The following is an 18,264-nucleotide window of genomic DNA, read 5'->3' on the forward strand; positions in this document are numbered from 1 at the left end:
AGGAATTTACATTAGTTGCGGAGCTACGACTATTCTGCCTTCCTAGCAAGGAGGGCGCTCTCTATATGTATATAGTGTAGATATATTTCCCTGTACCGTATAATGGAACCGATTAGGAAACCGTATAAAACCTGATTAATAGGGTCGCTAATGCGTCGGCTAAGTTACGGCCAAACTAAAAACATTAAAAAGTATTAGTGATAAAAGTTTAAATAAGACCGACACAACATGGAAAATGCATATTGTAAGAGTGATTGTGTGCGGATATGTAAGAATAAAATGTCAGAAATAGATTCATGGCCCGGCATCCACTATACCATACATCCGCTTTGCAATGGCCTCACGAAAACCAGGAAAAGCGTGGAAACCTTTAGAAAAACTTAGAATAATCGAAGAAATTGAAGCAGGTCAAAAGCCATCTGCAATATCAAAAAGAGAAAATCTTCCAAAAAGTACAGTGCCAACATGGATTGTCATGCCAACAGAAAGAAAAGATAAGATTGTTATGTGACCAAAGTTCATCAAGGCTAAGAGATCGTTCAATGTCGCACGATGATTTGGATGGTGTGCTATTGACTTGGTTTAGACAAATGCGTGGTAAAGGCGTACCTATCGATGGGCCAATTTTATTACAAAAAGGTTAAGAAGTTTCTACAGGATTTAGGGAAAGATACTATTGTTTTTCGCGGTTGGATCGATAGGTGGAAGAAAATGCATTCTATTGGCGATCAGAGAATTGTTGGAGAGTCAGCTGCAGTTAATGTTGGAGAGGTGAAAAAGTGGAAGGAGGAAGTGCTATCTCCATTACTCCAAACGTACACTTATGATGGCATATTCAATATAGATGAAACCGGGTTGTTTTACAAGCTCATGGCTGGCAAAATGTCGCACTTTAAAAGGGAGAAGTTTAGTGGAGGGAAATTGTAAAAAGAAAAACTGACTGTGGCACTTTGTGCTAATATGTCGGGCAACGAGAAGGAAGTTCCTATTGTATTAGGAAAGTTTAGAAAACCCCGCTGTTTCAAAAATGTTACTAACCTTCCATGTCAGTATTACCACAACAAGAAGGCTTGGATGGTAAGTGACATCTTTCAAGCATGGGTGAAAGATTTTGATCGACGAATGACCAGAAAAAACAGAAAAGTGCTTCTCATCACTGACAACTGTCCAGCACACCCAACTATGAATAGGCTTATGTCAATCAGGCTTTTATTTACACCACCCAATACCACAAGTGTGCTGCAACCTATGGATCAAGGAAATATTCGGAATTTCAAATCTTACTATCGTCAGCAAGTTTTGCAATTCACTGTTGATTACATTGACACTTATGGAAAGAAGCCAGATACATTTATCAATGTCTTACAAGCTATACGCTGGGTGCACAGAGCATGGAACTGTGTCATGAAAGAAACCGTAGCCCGTTGTTTTCACCACGGGCTTGGTCATACCAACCTTGATCAAACAGATGTTACTTCAACTGTTGATGGTAAGGAAGAAGGTGACACAGTGAGAAATCTAAATCTGCTGCTACATCCATAGATCCTACATCAAATGTGACAGCTGGTAGGTACTCTTGAAACAGCCTATGCTGTTAAATTATCGTGAATTTGACCCAATAAAAGGCTACATTTATGCCCGTCAATGGTGCTTAACAAATGTTTTAAACATAGTGTTACTTTCCCTTAAATAGAGTTTTGTTTTGCAGATGAGCTTTTAGCGGTTGATGCAGACATCATTTTTGCTGAGCATTTGAGTGATGCAGAGATTGTGCAGTCTGTGACATCTTGGGGTACTCTGGAGGATTCCGATAGAGAGGATGAGGCTGAGATTGTTTGCCTACCATGGCTGATGCAAACAATGATTTAGATGTCCTCAGACATTTTATAGATACAAGAGAGTGGAAGGACTATAACTGCATAAAATCTATATCTACACTCAGTTACACTGTTGATCTTTCTCAACAAAACATCTTTTCACAGACTACACTCGATAAGTATTTTAAATGAAACGACTGATCAGATGTAAAACATGCGTTTTTGCATTGGCCGTAAATGTGTACTCGCATTAAGTTTTAAAGATTATCTGAAAATTTAGATATTTTTTTTATCAGCTGAGATTTGTTTGTAGTTTTAGGTGATGTGACTGCCAGGATGTTTTAAAATTAAAATTGGCAAAAGTGATCTCTGTTAAAACACTCAGAAGAAAAATATGGGTATTTTTTCTGAGTGTTTTAATGGCGACTAAGTTTTGCCTATTTTAATCTGAAAATGTCATGGCAGTACATCACCTAAAACAACAAACTATTCTCGAGTGATAGAAAAATATCTTTACTTCCGGATAAATACTTTTGAAACTTTACATGAGAGGCCCTCCAACTTGCAACAAGCAATCTATGATTTTGCTTTATACTTAGTTTGTATATGTACATGTATCTTCCGTTAAATACATGCTCTTGTGTCAGTGCTCTGATAACTTGAACGCTCTGATAACTCACACACTTTCGCTAGGTCCCATGAAGTTTGAGTTATCCATGTTTGACTGTATAATCAAATCACTGTGTTACAATTATAAAAATATTAAGGTTATGTTAATTCATTATCTATATATTCTTTATTTTTCACCTGAATAGTCTTAAGTATTTTACTGCTATTCAAGGTTAGTGTATTTAAAATAAAATAATATTTTTATCATTATCAATTTTTAAAAAGATTTTATCTAAGGAAGGCATTAGTTACTTGTAATGTTTTGTTTATGCACCAAATAAATTGATGCCATTGTTTACAAGAGATAGTCACCACTTTGAACATTAATGATAAACTTACCACAAATTTTAGTAGATTTCATTAGAAAGTATCGTTATTTTTCTAGCATTTGCAGTTGTTTTTGATATTTGAGGTGATCTGACTGCAAGGACGTTTCAATATTTATATCAACCAAACTTGCTTGCGGTTAAAAACGTTACAAAAATACATGTGAAAGACCTACGTAACAACAACATATTATTTAGCAAAGTAATACTTGCCAAAATAAGTAATAACAAACTCACGTAGTCAAACAAACGTACTCAAAGAAAACTTTCAAATATCAACTTCAAGATAATTAATCAAATTAGCTATTATAGTCTGTCGTGTAACTAAATGGAATGACGAGACCTGTCCCGAAAGCTTTACTCTCTTAACATCTCGGCTTTTCCAAAAGAAAAGCTAGCAATTTTCTAGTTACCTTAACCTTAGCTTTTTATAAGCCGGTATTCACAGATAATAACAGTTACATCAATGTTCACAGCTGATGAAACAAGTAGGAAACACAGGCTATCAAAAGCTTTGCACGATTTCCTCTCGCGAGCAGCTAACTCTCAGGGAAGGCAGTGTTATAGTAAAGACTCGCTAGTGAATAGCCTGACCACGTAGTTTCACCACAGTAGCTATCGTAAACGTTTATTTACAAAAGGGCTTGCGCGCTAAGTCAAGGCTGTTTAATTTTTTGCTGCGTGGTTTTGTTACCTATAGTCACTGCGCGTTCGTTCAATATTATTCAGCATAAGCATTACAGGTAACCCAAATATCCATTTATTTAAAGTATGGATACATTACTTTTTTATACTTATAAATAAATAACAAATAGGTTATAGTACATTCCAATCGCCTTCTGAAGTAGTCGCAATGATATAATTAATTTAAAATAATTTGTTGCAGGTTTTAATCATATAAGCCGTAAGCTTTTCAATTTCCGCTTGGTGATGAATAAGTATCACCTTAATAAATAATGATACACGTTTTTACAAAAGTTCATCAAACAATATTCGCTTTTGTTCTGTGGTCTTTCAGTTTAAAAGAAATTGTATCTGTCAAACTAATAAGAAGCACTGCTAACCCAAGCCAAATCAATGGTGCTCTCAGGAATGTGTGTTGGTTTCCTGATAACTTGTAACATTTTTTCAAGCATTGAGTCAATGAACTGTTGTCAAGTTGAGTTATTCGCCTGAGTATGTCGTTCAATCAATGCCAGTAGGTTAACTATAAATAAATGAGCTCACAGTCTAGGTTCTGTTAAAAAAATTGGTTTTATGATATCAAGTGGTAACAATTATGTTTTAGCTACAATTAGTTCGTTTTAGTTACATTTTACATACTCCCAAGCCTCTCTAGTGTTTCTGCTGAGTGTAGGCACATGCATGACGTGGTCATGTGCACGGGCTAGCCGGGTCACGCACTCAAGGATTTTCGCCATGCTCATACAAAACAAAAACAACAGGGTAGACACACTTTTCGCGGTCTTCCGCACGAATATTCAAAAATACTAACATATGTCAATTCTATCGGCCAAACACAACCTAATAATGGATGAGCAACCTATGAATGTATCCGAATACCTCATATAAAATAAGCCAACCAGGTTACATAAAGGTTAATACCCACTTTATCTCTGGAAATATGCCTGCCCGCGGTTTTTGGCCAAGATTAACCAGGGTTCATCATACACCAAATTGTCTCTTACGGGTTCCGGAGGTAGTCCGTAACCAAACTTGATTACAGTTAAAAACGTTACAAAAATACGTGTGAAATGACGTCACTACTTACCATCGTTGCTATAGTTGATATCACCTATTACATTCAGAGTTACGTGTCTTTATTCTGTCAGTCTCTGTGCAATTATAGGCATCATAATCACACTTTCGGTTGATCTAAGCTTTTAGCCATGATCAAGTTTTGTCGATTTTAATCTTGAAACATCCTGGCAGTCAGACAACCTCAAATATCCGGAACAGTTGCAAATAATAAAGAATATCCATGATTTCTAATAAAATCAACTGAAGTTTTGCGTAATTTCACCATTAGAGAGTGATTAAAAGATTAGGTTTATTGCCTGAGGCTAAGGTCCACAATTGGTAACAGTTTGTCATGGATGTTAATTCAAACTTGCTTTAGTCAAGGTCTGCATATGGAATCATTCACTCATTTGTTTACTGCTTATTTTTATTAACAATAATTATCTACATGTAGAATGGCTGAAGATGTGTATGGCAGATTGAACTATCTCTACCATGCTATTGAGCATTTGGCAAGCACGGATTTGTCCAACAACGCTCCTCTAATCCACAGCTACTGTCGTACATTCGCTCAAATAGTAGAAAAAAAGGTTCTCAGACTAGACCCACGAATGCGCAGGAAGATATGCAGGAACTGCAGTATGCTGCTGGTGCCTGGAGTAACGGCTACTGTCCGGTAAATAATTTGTGTATATCCCTTTCTGCGTGCACTTTCAGGGCTTCCCATTGCCAAATTTTCCTTGAGTGGACAACTCCCATTGCCTCGACAATTGAAACATTTCGTATTCAGATAGTTTGGTCAAAGTTTTGGTATGCATACCAGTATTATGCAAAAGGGTCCTATGCCATATTACATGTATATGCAGTGATTGTTTTGTGTTTTGACAATAATTTACTGGTTTTTATGTACAGTAGACTCCCCTTCAATATAAATACTTTGTCATGAGAATGTTTACGTTAGAGGGTTTTTAGGTTATACAAAGCTTAAAATACATGTAAATAGCTTAATATGTTCCAAGATTGTTCCTAATTCATCCCTTTGACTCTTTCAAATGGAGACAACTAAACTTATTTTTTAAATTTATTTAATGTAATTTAACTTCTTACTCCTTACACTTGGTTTATGGTCCATGATGACAGTAGCTTTACGTTAGTCAAGGAGAGCACACACCTTCAATATACATTTAAATTGATTTTTTGACTGTTATTCTCCGCAATGAGATCCGTGATGCAAAAAATTAATGTCTAAAATATAGTAAAACTACATATATATAAAATATGCTCTGAATAACCGTAGACATCGTTTTCTCTCCCAAGTGCTGCAAGAGAAAACAATATTTTTAGGACAACCATAGGTTTTGTGTTATTCAAATCAAATTTGAAAACTTGATCCGATTTGATATTTTACGTTATATAGAATATCCTACATAATGTGCTACTAAAACTTCACATTATTTCTTCACATTCAGTATGTAAAAAAGGTTTATCCTAAGCGAGATACTACTGTTTATCTGGTTAGCAATAGCATTAGATTTCACCTTGCTGAATTATTGTGAACTATTGACCTTTTATTTTGTTTATTCTGTTTTTTATCGTGGTAGAGTATATTTAGCAAGTTCATGTCAACCACCTTGATTATATTATGCCAGCTTTTGACAGGCTATTAACTCTTTCACTACCTCAATCCAATGTATCAGCTCTGGTTACCTTCTCTTTACGGCCTGAAGCTGATACATCGAGACAGTGCGCTAGTTTATCTATGATTACTCAGCTTTCGTTTCTGATAGACCAATAAGATCTAGTTTCCATGAAAATAAGCTTGTTGCCAAAGATATAGACTAATCAGCTAGCAGCTAGCCAGCAACTCTCACTAGCGGCTCACTGATTATCAAACGGAAAGTTCACCGCGTAAAAAGCACGGACAAAAAATGAATACGGCGATCGTTTACAGCTGTAGAAGCTTCTAACATTCTTAGCCATTGGGACTCCAGTAACTTTATATTGAGTGATTCTGACTCTTCTAGTGCATGAATTTCATGTGAAAAATTGTAATAGTAACCGAATATTAAGGCGACAGTCAAAATACAACTGTCGAAGTCGCTGGCAAAATATTGTTGCTAAAGTTTGTAAAAAATTTTACAGCTTTATAATGAGGTTAATTTGAGATTTTTCTGAATTTACTTTTAATATACCTTCTTTTCAACAACCTGTTTCTAAATTAGGTGGATATATTAATTCTTTCTCAAGTTATCACAAAATTGGTGACGTTATGTCAGCATTTGAGTGAATAGAAAAAATAAATTCAGGCAAAGCTAGAAATAAATTTGTTAGCGAAAGAAAGTAAGATAGATGATTCTTGCATCTGGGAAGACAACTCTTTATGTAAATAAACTCTTACAATCATTAGCACCCTAAAAGTCTAGTGTTCTGTGAAAGTTTGTGAGGTGTGATGGTAGAGCACAGAGAATAACTGCACACAATTGTTCTAAAATACCGGAAAACTGTTGAATGGCGTGATGTTAGATTCACTGTTTTCAAGACGCTTATGATGTGGATTTGGAGTTGTTCACACCTTGTGTTACCACTTGATAAGTGCTTCAATGTACATTGGCATGATGAAATGTGAATTTAATTATGTAGCATAATGTGGGTGATTTGTTTAAAAAGATAATGATTTCTATGCCAGAGATCATAGTGGCGCATTCGTTTCCATCCGTCTCCATCTTTGGAAAGACGGCAGCCTTACGATTAACCGTGTCATGGAAACATAGTGTCGGTCTACCATGCTGAATGTTTTATCAACTTCCAGCTGTGGCTTCTGACGAACTCACATGAATCTTATTATAGCAAATATTATGACCCCAACAGTGTAGTGTGCCTTGATAGAATTTTAGGTGTAATACCTATACATACAAATGATACAATTATTCCGGAATACCAGGGAGCAATCAATTAGTGCAGATGTTTGAGTGTCGGTCTATCATTCCAAAAGCCATGAGTTCAAATCTAACACAATGCAATTGCTTTTCTCAACATCCAATCGTGGCGGGCAGCAGGATGAACAGACTGGCACAACCCTTATTATAGTAAAGACTGAGTCAATTATCTAGCTTAATAAATGTTGAGTAAAATTTGGTTTAGATCACCTGCCTGGACTATTCATTGTGAATCTTGATAGCCATTACCTTGGATATACGTGAACAGCTCTGATCTAAAGTACTGTTGAATGATTGCATCCATGTTATTAGTTGTAGATCAAAGAGGCAGCGACTCAAGGTGACTACATGTAATATCTGCGGCAAGCAGAGGAAACTAGTTCTTCCTACCAACCTTGAGCAATTACATACTAATAGCTAACACATTGTAAGTTGTATCAGCGCCATTTACTGCAAATGATACTCGGTTAGAATATCAGATTGTTTTGACACTTCTGGTTGTTTAGTTTTTGAAAAGACTTTGTTTTGTTATTTCTTTATTTTTTTCTGTTTTTCATAATTTCATATAAAATTGGTGTGTTCTTTTGTTGTTGGCCAAAGTGTATTGCAAGTATTATATTGACTTTGTCAGTCATGGGATAATAAAAGATGAGAAAATATTGGCTTCACTGCATTAAAATTCATGTCATACAACCCGGGTATGTAAATGCTAGGTATATTTACATACCCGAGATAGCGTGGCTGAAAAATGCAACGTGGTTTTCTAATTTTTATTCATTTATTTTAGTAAATTTCAAACAAATACAACAAACCAATAAACAAATCAAAGATATAAATTAGCAAACATACCATATTAGTCGTCTCATGAAATCCTTGTTCACATCATTTTTTTCAAAAATGTCTTTCTCCGTCCCAGCGCCATTTTTTGGTGGTGTATACAAATTTATGTTATGCCTAAAACCTCAAGAAGCATCAAAAATCAAATGCAAATTTTTAGACAGATTGTTTAACTAGAATTTAGTTTCTGTGAATACCCACAAAAAATGAAGACAATTATATTTAGAGATATGTACACCACTAGCCCTTCTTCGTAATACCAATTCTTACAACAAGCACTTCTTAATTCCTCCATGACCACTTTTTAGTTTGATCCTTTAATTGACAAACATAAAGATTACGTATTTCTTTTCACTTTTTGCTAGTATTGGCTGCTTTTCCATTACCTGCCTGCAGCAGTAATTCATGTTCATATTATTCAATATTTGTCTTGCCCTTATATCGGCTTCATGTACTCACTTTTGCCATACTAGCTTTGATGTTTGTATTGTCCCTTGATTTTTTCATTTCAACCCGCTTTGCATATAATAGAAATGCAACACCTGTGAGCGTGCCAGAAAATTGTATATGCGCACAGTTTTGGAGTTGAATCTTGAATCTACAATGAGGCGCACACACTATTTAGATCAACAGAGACTGGAAAACAGCTCAGCTAAAGTGACAATCATACCATCTTCATACTGTCCACTAGTCGGAGTTGAAAAGAGATAAGGTAAATAGATCAGACTGATCATCGTGATGAAAAGGCACCGCAACAGGCTAGCTCTTCTAGGTACCCAAGTTATTTTATCGATGTGTCTGATAGGTGTACTAGCACTGCTAAAATCTTTTAAAACCAGAGCCAACCAAAGTCTTATGGAATTATTAGGGGGTTAGAATAACAGCATTCAACGTTGTCAACTTGATGAGTAACTAGTTCTCACTTGATCGAGTTCATGTTAGGAACATTGGCACAAAATAAAAGGTCTGTAATACAGTCTTTGAAGGTCGTATAGCAGTCAATGTCTTTATACACTAACTTCCTTGTAAATAAGCCTCAGTAACTCTCTGTAATCACATGGACAACTAGTTTTTACAGAGTTGCGATATCGGTATTCATTTCAAACTATGGCATACACTAAAGGCAGGTCTAATGAGGAAGAAAATGCAGTTTGCACCGTTGATTCATAACATTATATGGCAGGAATCTTTACGATTATGTGTTGTGATTCTTTGATGTAAAGTTTTTCACACGACCACTTCTTATCACTACCACTCCTTTCTAGTAGGATCTGTTAGCATGACGACGTGTGTTCATTGTGGGAAATATAATGCTTATCAAAGTGGCAGACAAACAACTTATGTACACAATCAGTTTGTGCACATCGACAAGTGATATACTTCACCTCTAACATCTCCAGATAACCCACTCATGAATTAGTAAAATCTCATGCTTGTGTTAAGTACTACGCTTTGTTTGCTATAAAAACCGTAAATAGATTTATACATTGAATGTATTATTTAGCACACTACGAGATAAACCAACTACTGGGATGTCTAGCGATGAGAACAAACAGAATGGAATGGAAACTTTATGCCAGGTTTATGACGCTGATGAAGAATTGGAACCACAACCAAGTCCAGCTGGGTGTGTAACCATGTAATGCCTTTAATAAAGCTATACATACAGAGGTTCAGTTAAGTTCAAGGAGTGACTCGAAAGGCAGTCAGACTTTAAAGGGTTGGGACTCCGACAACCCTAATATAGTCTTTAATCAATACAAAGGTTTACCCTTGCAAATTACTAAATTATTTTACTGTTATCAGTTCTGAAATCTTTTACTGTTATTAGTTACTGTAATCTTTAACTGTTACTAGTTACTGCAATATTTTACTGTTAATAGTTACTGTAATCATTTACTGTTACTAGTTATAGTAATCTTTTATTGTTAATAGTTACTTTAATCTTTAGCTGTTACTAGTTACTGTAATCTTTAGCTGTTACTAATTACTGTAATCTTTAACTGTTACTAGTTACTGTAATCTTTAGCTGTTACTAGTTCCTGTAATCTTTTACTGTTATTAGTTACTGTAATCTTTTACTGTTGCTAGTTACTGTAATCTTTAACTGTTACTAGTTACTGCAATATTTTACTGTTAATAGTTACTGTAATCATTTACTGTTACTAGTTATAGTAATCTTTTATTGTTAATAGTTACTTTAATGTTTTACCGTTACTAGTTACTGTAATCTTTTACTGTTGCTAATTACTGTAATCTTTAACTGTTACTAGTTACTGTATTCTTTAGCTGTTACTAGTTACTGGAATCTTTAACTGAGACTAGTTACTGTAATATTTAACTGTTACTAGTTACTGCAATATTTTACTGTTAATAGTTACTGTAATCATTTACTGTTACTAGTTATAGTAATCTTTTATTGTTAATAGTTACTTTAATCTTTAGCTGTTACTAGTTACTGTAATCTTTAGCTGTTACTAATTACTGTAATCTTTTACTGTTACTAGTTACTGTAATCTTTAACTGTTACTAGTTACTGTAATATTTAACTGTTACTAGTTACTGTAATCATTTACTGTTACTAGTTATAGTAATCTTTTATTGTTATTAGTTACTTTAATCTTTAGCTGTTACTAGTTACTGTAATCTTTAGCTGTTACTAGTTACTGTACTCTATTACTGTTACTAGTTACTGTAATATTTTACTGTTACTAGTTACGGCAATCTTTTACTGTTATTAGTTACTGTAATCTTTTACTGTTGCTAATTACTGTTATTTTTTACTGCTACTAGTTACTGAAATCTTTAACTGTTACTAGTTGTTGTAATAATTTACTGTTCTAGGCACTGTAATCTTTCACTGTTACTAGTCACTATAATCTTTTACTGTTATTAGTTACTGTAATCTTTTACTGTTGCTAATTACTGTAATCTTTAACTGTTACTAGTTACTGGAATCTTTAACTGTTACTAGTTACTGTAATCTTTAACTGTTACTAGTTACTGTAATCTTTAACTGTTACTGGTTACAATAATCTCTAACTGTTACTAGTTACTGTAATCTTTAACTGTTACTAGTTACTGCAATCTTTGTCACTACTACTAGTTACTGTAATCTTTAACTGTTACTGGTTACTGTAATATTTAACTGTTACTAGTTACAGTAATCTTTTATTGTTACTAGTTACTGTAATCTCTTACTGTTACTAGTTACTGTAATCTTTTACTGTTACTAATTACTGTAATATTTTACTGTTACTAGTTACTGTAATCTTTTACTGTTGCTAATTACTGTAATTTTTAACTGTTACTAGTTACTGGAATCTTTAACTGTTACTAGTTACTGTAATCTTTAACTGTTACTAGTTACTGCAATATTTTACTGTTACTAGTTACTGTAATCATTTACTGTTACTAATTACTGTAATCTTTAACTGTTACTAGTTACTGTAATGTTTTATTGTTTCTAGTTACCGTAATCTTTTACTGTTACTAGTTACGGTAATATTTCACTGTTACTAGTTACTGTAATATTTTACTGTTACTAGTTACTGTAATCTTTTACTGTTACTAGTTACTGTAATCTTTTATTGTTACTAGTTACTGTAATCTTTAACTGTTACTGGTTACTGTAATATTTAACTGTTACTAATTACTGTAATCTGTTACTATTACTAGTTACTGTAATCTTTTACTGTTACTAGTTACTGTAATCTTTAGCTGTTACTAATTACTGTAATCTTTAGCTGTTACTAATTACTGTAATCTTTAACTGTTACTAGTTACTGGAATCTTTAACTGTTGCTAGTTACTGTAATCTTTAACTGTTACTAGTTACTGCAATATTTTACTGTTACTAGTTACTGTAATCATTTACTGTTACTAATTACTGTAATCTTTAACTGTTACTAGTTACTGTAATGTTTTATTGTTTCTAGTTACGGTAATCTTTAACTGTTACTAGTTACGGTAATCTTTAACTGTCACTAGTTACTGTAATCTTTTACTATTACTAGTTACTGTAACTTTTTACTGTTACTAGTTACTGTAATATTTTACTGCTACTAATTATTGTAATATTTTACTGCTACTAGGCACAGTAATCTTTACCGGTTACTAGTTACTGTAAAAATTTTCTGTCATTAGTTATTGTAATAGTTTACTGTTACTAGTTACTGTAATATTTTACTGTTACTAGTTAATGTAATCTTTAACTGTTCCTAGTTATAGTAATCTTTTATTGTTTCTATTTACTGTAATCTTTAACTGTTACTAGTTACTGTGATCTTTAACTGGTATTGGTTACTGTAATCTTTAGCTGTTACTAGTTACTGTAATCTTTTATTGTTACTAGTTACTGTAATCTTTAACTGTTACTAGTTACTGTAATCTTTTACTGTTACTAGTTACTGTATTCTTTAGCTGTTACTAATTACTGTAATCTTTAGCTGTTACTAATTACTGTAATCTTTAACTGTTACTAGTTACTGGAATCTTTAACTTTTGCTAGTTACTGTAATCTTTAACTGTTACTAGTTACTGCAATATTTTACTGTTACTAGTTACTGTAATCATTTACTGTTACTAATTACTGTAATATTTAACTGTTACTAGTTACTGTAATGTTTTATTGTTTCTAGTTACGGTAATCTTTAACTGTTACTAGTTACTGTAACCTTTAACTGTTACTAGTTACTGTAATCTTTGTTACTACTATTAGTTTCTGTAATCTTTAACTGTTACTAGTTACAGTAATCTTTTACTGTTACTAGTTACTGTAACTTTTTACTGTTACTAGTTACTGTAATATTTTACTGCTACTAATTATTGTAATATTTTACTGCTACTAGGCACAGTAATCTTTCACTGTTACTAGTTACTGTAAAAATTTTCTGTCATTAGTTATTGTAATAGTTTACTGTTACTAGTTACTGTAATATTTTACTGTTACTAGTTACTGTAATCTTTAATTGTTACTAGTTACTGTAATCTTTTATTGTTACTAGTTACTGTAATCTTTCACTGTTACAAGTTACTGTAATCTTTAAATGTTACTAGTTACTGCAATATTTTACTGTTACTAGTTACTGTAATCATTTACTGTTACTAGTTACTGTAATCTTTAACTGTTACTAGTTACTGTAATCTTTAACTGTTACAAGTTACTGTAATCTTTAAATGTTACTAGTTAATGCAATATTTTACTGTTACTGGTTACTGTAATCATTTACTGTTACTAGTTACTGTAATCTTTAACTGTTACTAGTTACTGTGATCTTTAACTGTTACTAGTTACTATAATCTTTAACGGTTACTAGTTACTGTAGCCTTTTACTGCTACTGGTTACTGTAATATTTAACTGTTACTAGTTACTGTAATCTTTAACTGTTACTAGTTACTGTAATCTTAAACTGTTACTAGTTACTGCAGTGTTTTACTGTTAATAGTTACTGTAATCTTTAACTGTTACTAATTACTGTAATATTTTACCGTTACGAGTTACTGTAATCTTTTCCTGTTACTAGTTACTGTAATCTTTAACTGTTACTGGTTAATGTAATCTTTAACGGTTACTAGTTACTGTAATCTTTAACTGTTACTAGTTACTGTAATCTTTGTTACTACTACTAGTTTCTGTAATCTTTAACTGTTACTAGTTACTGCAGTGTTTTACTGTCAATAGTTACTGTAATCATTTACTGTTACTAGTTACAGTAATCTTTTACTGTTAATAGTTACTGTAATCTTTAACTGTTACTAATTACTGTAATATTTTACCGTTACGAGTTACTGTAATCTTTTCCTGTTGCTAGTTACTGTAATCTTTAACTGTTACTGGTTACTGTAATCTTTAACTGTTACTAGTTACTGTAATCTTTCACTGTTACTAGTTACTGTAATCTTTTACTGCTACTAGGTATTGTAATCTTTTACTGTTCTAGGCACTGTAATCTTTCACTGTTTCTAGTTACTGTTATATTTTACTGTTACTAGGCACTGTAATCTTTTACTGTTACTTATTACTGTAATCTTTTACTGTTACTAGTTACTGTAATCTTTTACTGCTACTGGTTATTGTAATCTTTTACTGTTCTAGGGACTGTAATCTTTCACTGTTACTAGTTACTGTAATCTTTTATTGTTTCTAGTTACTGTAATCTTTAACAGTTACTAGTTACTGTAATCTTTAACTGTTACTAGTTATTGTAATCTTTAACTGTTACAAGTTACTGTAATCTTTAAATGTTACTAGTTACTGCAATATTTTACTGTTACTAGTTACTGTAATCATTTGCTGTTACTAGTTACTGTAATCTTTTACTGTTACTAGTTACTGTAATCTTTTACTGCTACTAGTTATTGTAATCTTTTACTGTTCTAGGGACTGTAATCTTTCACTGTTTCTAGTTACTGTTATATTTTACTGTTACTAGGCACTGTAATCTTTTACTGTTACTTGTTACTGTAATCTTTAACTGTTACTAGTTACGATAATCTTTTACGGTTACTAGTTACTGTAATGTTTTACTGTTACTAGTTACTGTAATCTTTTACTGCTACAAGTTATTGTAATATTTCACTGTTCTAGGCACTGTAATCTTTCACTGTTACTAGTTACTGCAATCTTTAACTGTTACTAGTTATAGTAATCTTTTATTGTTACTAGTTACTGTTATTTTTAACTGTTACTAGTTACTGTAATCTTTTATTGTTTCTAGTTACTGTAATCTTTAACTGTTACTAGTTACTGTAATCTTTTACTGTTACTAGTTACTGTAATCTTTTACTGTTACTAGTTACTGTAATATTTTACTGTTACTAGTTACTGTACTCTTTTACTGTCACTAGTTACTGTAATTTTTTACTGTTACTAGTTACTATAATCTTTTACTGTTACTACTTACTGTAATCTTTTACGTTTACTAGTTACTGTTATCTTCTACTGTTACTAGTTACTGTTATCTTTTACTGTTACTGGTTACTGTAATCTTTTACTGTTACTAGTTAATGTAATCTGTTACTGGTTACTGTAATATTTTAGTGTTACTAGTTACTGTAATCTTTTCTGTTACTAGTTACTGTTATCTTTTACTGTTACCAGTTACTGTAACCTTTTACTGTTACTGGTTACTGTAATCTTTTACTGTTACTAGTCACTGTAATCTTTGTTACTACAACTAGTTACTGTAATCTACTGTTACTAGTTACTGTAATCTTTAAATGTTACTAGTTATTGTAATCTTTTACTGTTACTAGTTATTGTAATGTTTTACTGTTACTAGTTACAGTAATTTTTTATTGTTTCCAGTTACCGTAATCTTTAACTGTTACGAGTTACTGTAATCTTTTACTGTTACTAGTTACTGTAATCTTTAACTGTTACTAGTCACTTTAATATTTTACTGTCACTAGTTATTGTAATCTTTAACTGTTGCTAGTCACTTTAATATTTTACTGTTACTAGTTACTGTAATTTTTTACTGTTACTAGCTACTGTAATCTTTTACTGTTACTAGTTACTGTAACTTTTTACTGTTACTAGTTACTGTAATATTTTACTGTTACTAGTTACTGTAATCTTTTACTGTTGCTAGTTAATGTAATCTTTCCCTGTTCCTAGTTATAGTAAATTTTTATTGTTTCTAGTTACTGTAATCTTTAACTATTACTAGTTACTGTAATCTTTTACTGTTACTAGTTACCGTAATCTTTTACTGTTACTTGTTACTGTAATCTTTAACTGTTACTAGTTACTGTAATCTTTTACTGTTACTAGTTACTGTAATCTTTAACTATTACTAGTTACTGTTATCTTCTACTGTTACTAGTTACTGTTATATTTTACTGTTACTGATTATTGTAATCTTTTACTGTTACTAGTTACTGTAATCTGTTACTGGTTACTGTAATATTTCACTGTTACTAGTTACTGTAATCGTTAACTCTTACTAGTTACTGTAATCTTTAACTGTTACTAGTTATTGTAATATTTTACTGTTACTAGTTACAGTATTATTTTACTGTTACTAGATACTGTTATTTTCTACTGTTACTAGTTACTGTTATATTTTACTGTTACTGATTACTGTAATCTTTTACTGTTACTAGTTACTGTAATCTGTTACTGTTACTAGTTACTGTTATCTTTTACTGTTACTATTTACTGCATTATTTTACTGTTACTAGTTACTGTCATCTACTGTTACTAGTCACTGCAATCTTTTACTGCTACTGGTTACTGTAATCTTTTACTGGTTACTGTAATATTTCACTGTTACTAGTTACTGTAATCTTTTGCCTGTACTAGTTACTATGACCTTTTCTTGTTACCAGTTTCCAGAATCTTTAGTTACACACCAACTTCAATCTGGTAATGGCTTATAATGCTCTATTGATGGCTCTTTTGTTGGCAGGTAAAGATCGCATGTACTTTTACAACTTTTTCAGTAACTTTAATAGTTGCCTGTTCTTTAATTACCTTTGCAAAGAAATGGTTTGCTCTCACATTGCAACTGTAAATGAAATGGTGCTTACTGTTACATCATATCCATATGAGGCATTATATGTTGCAGAGAACAACCTGATTTGCAACAACTCAGGTAAGTTATTTGGGAAATTGAGTATTAAAGAATATCTCAGTACGTTGAATGGCTAAATACGTGTGGGATAAAACGCCAGTTTTTTGCCGAAGTAGATCAAGTTGATAAACACAGTGCCCTCTAAAAGTTCATTACCTCATTGAAACAGGATAATCTCCTAACATTGAACACTTTCATAAACTGAAGGAGTTTTTAATCAAACTCGAACCTGGACTAGAAGATCCACAGAACAGAAATAAAATTGGAGAAACAGCTCTACAACGAGCTATACTGGGTCGTGAAAGATATGGTGTATGTTTGCCCGAATCAAATGGCAAATGTTTCGCACATCATTTCTCAGCTAGAAGCTTCAGATGAGCAGTGTAGAAAAGCTATAAGTTTGGGTTTGGAGGAAGTCGAAATATATGTTTGGCAAGCCCCTTCAGTTGGATGGTGAAGACAGAAGATGCTGAGATTTTGTTCAGCTTGCTGAAAGACAACAAACTCGACCTTGCAACAAAATTATCATAACTGGCTAAATGCATTTTCACACTTAAAAATGTCTGGATGCTGTAAATAATTTTCCTTGCTTGGGTTTTGTGGAAAAGATTATTTATTGCCACAACCTTGTGGTGTACAAAATTTAAGCCATCCTCAGGCACTGATCCACTACAATGAATTTTATTATTCTTATGAGCTAATATTGACCCAATCGAAAGTTGGTTCACAAGTAATCGGAAAAGCTCTGAATGCTCTTGGTTGGCCAACTGTATAGGAGATAAAAAGCTGGATATTCCAGGAGCTACTCAAAAAGACCAAAGCCTTTCTCCAAAATAAAAACTTAGCATCAATTTTTTTGCTCTGTGTAGCTACGCATGGAGGGGATGACAGAATTTGCAGTCACAGAGACACACAAGTAGAACAGCAAGGGAATTTGACTAGAGGTGATATCAACAGGGTTACAGATGTGGTTGTGAGCAACACGGATCAAGCCATGCCATAAGCAAGTACTACTATTGGACTAATTTCATTTGTCATATGATGGCAAGCGCTGTTTCTGTACGCTCCAGACAGTTGTTCTATCCATATCTTATTAGTAGTACACTGGTAGTCTCATACGTCCAAAGAAGTCATCATGCGTAATAAGTCCGTGCACAAATATTCTTTAGAAATGCAAAGGTGATCAAGTGGTGCAGTAGCTTTAAACTCAAATATTCGGGTTCCATTCACATGCATTGCAGTCATTTTTGCCCATCAATGGACAGACTCAGCTTTTATTGTAGTAAAGACTTGCTGAAGGGCCGGTGTTGCATGGGTAGTAAAGAAGTTCTTTGCACAGAAAACTCATTTTACTCAACA

General features: G+C 32.9%; 1 protein-coding gene and 1 long non-coding RNA gene across 2 annotated transcripts; both read left to right on the forward strand.

Annotated features, from left to right (window-relative positions):
• The first annotated feature begins 960 nt into the window (after positions 1-960).
• On the forward strand, positions 961-3,393 carry LOC137407106 (tigger transposable element-derived protein 6-like). The gene is made up of 3 exons (XM_068093709.1): positions 961-1,489; positions 1,709-1,833; positions 3,289-3,393. Exons 1-3 carry the CDS (start codon positions 961-963, stop codon positions 3,391-3,393), a joined length of 759 nt encoding a protein of 252 aa, XP_067949810.1.
• A 114-nt stretch (positions 3,394-3,507) lies between these two features.
• On the forward strand, positions 3,508-8,119 carry LOC137406640 (uncharacterized). The gene is made up of 3 exons (XR_010979928.1): positions 3,508-3,555; positions 5,007-5,228; positions 7,801-8,119. It is a non-coding gene; the product is annotated as an uncharacterized lncRNA (long non-coding RNA).
• Positions 8,120-18,264: the final 10,145 nt, after the last annotated feature.

Source organism: Watersipora subatra, chromosome 10, assembly GCF_963576615.1.
Source record: "Watersipora subatra chromosome 10, tzWatSuba1.1, whole genome shotgun sequence".
NCBI lineage: Eukaryota > Metazoa > Bryozoa > Gymnolaemata > Cheilostomatida > Watersiporidae > Watersipora > Watersipora subatra.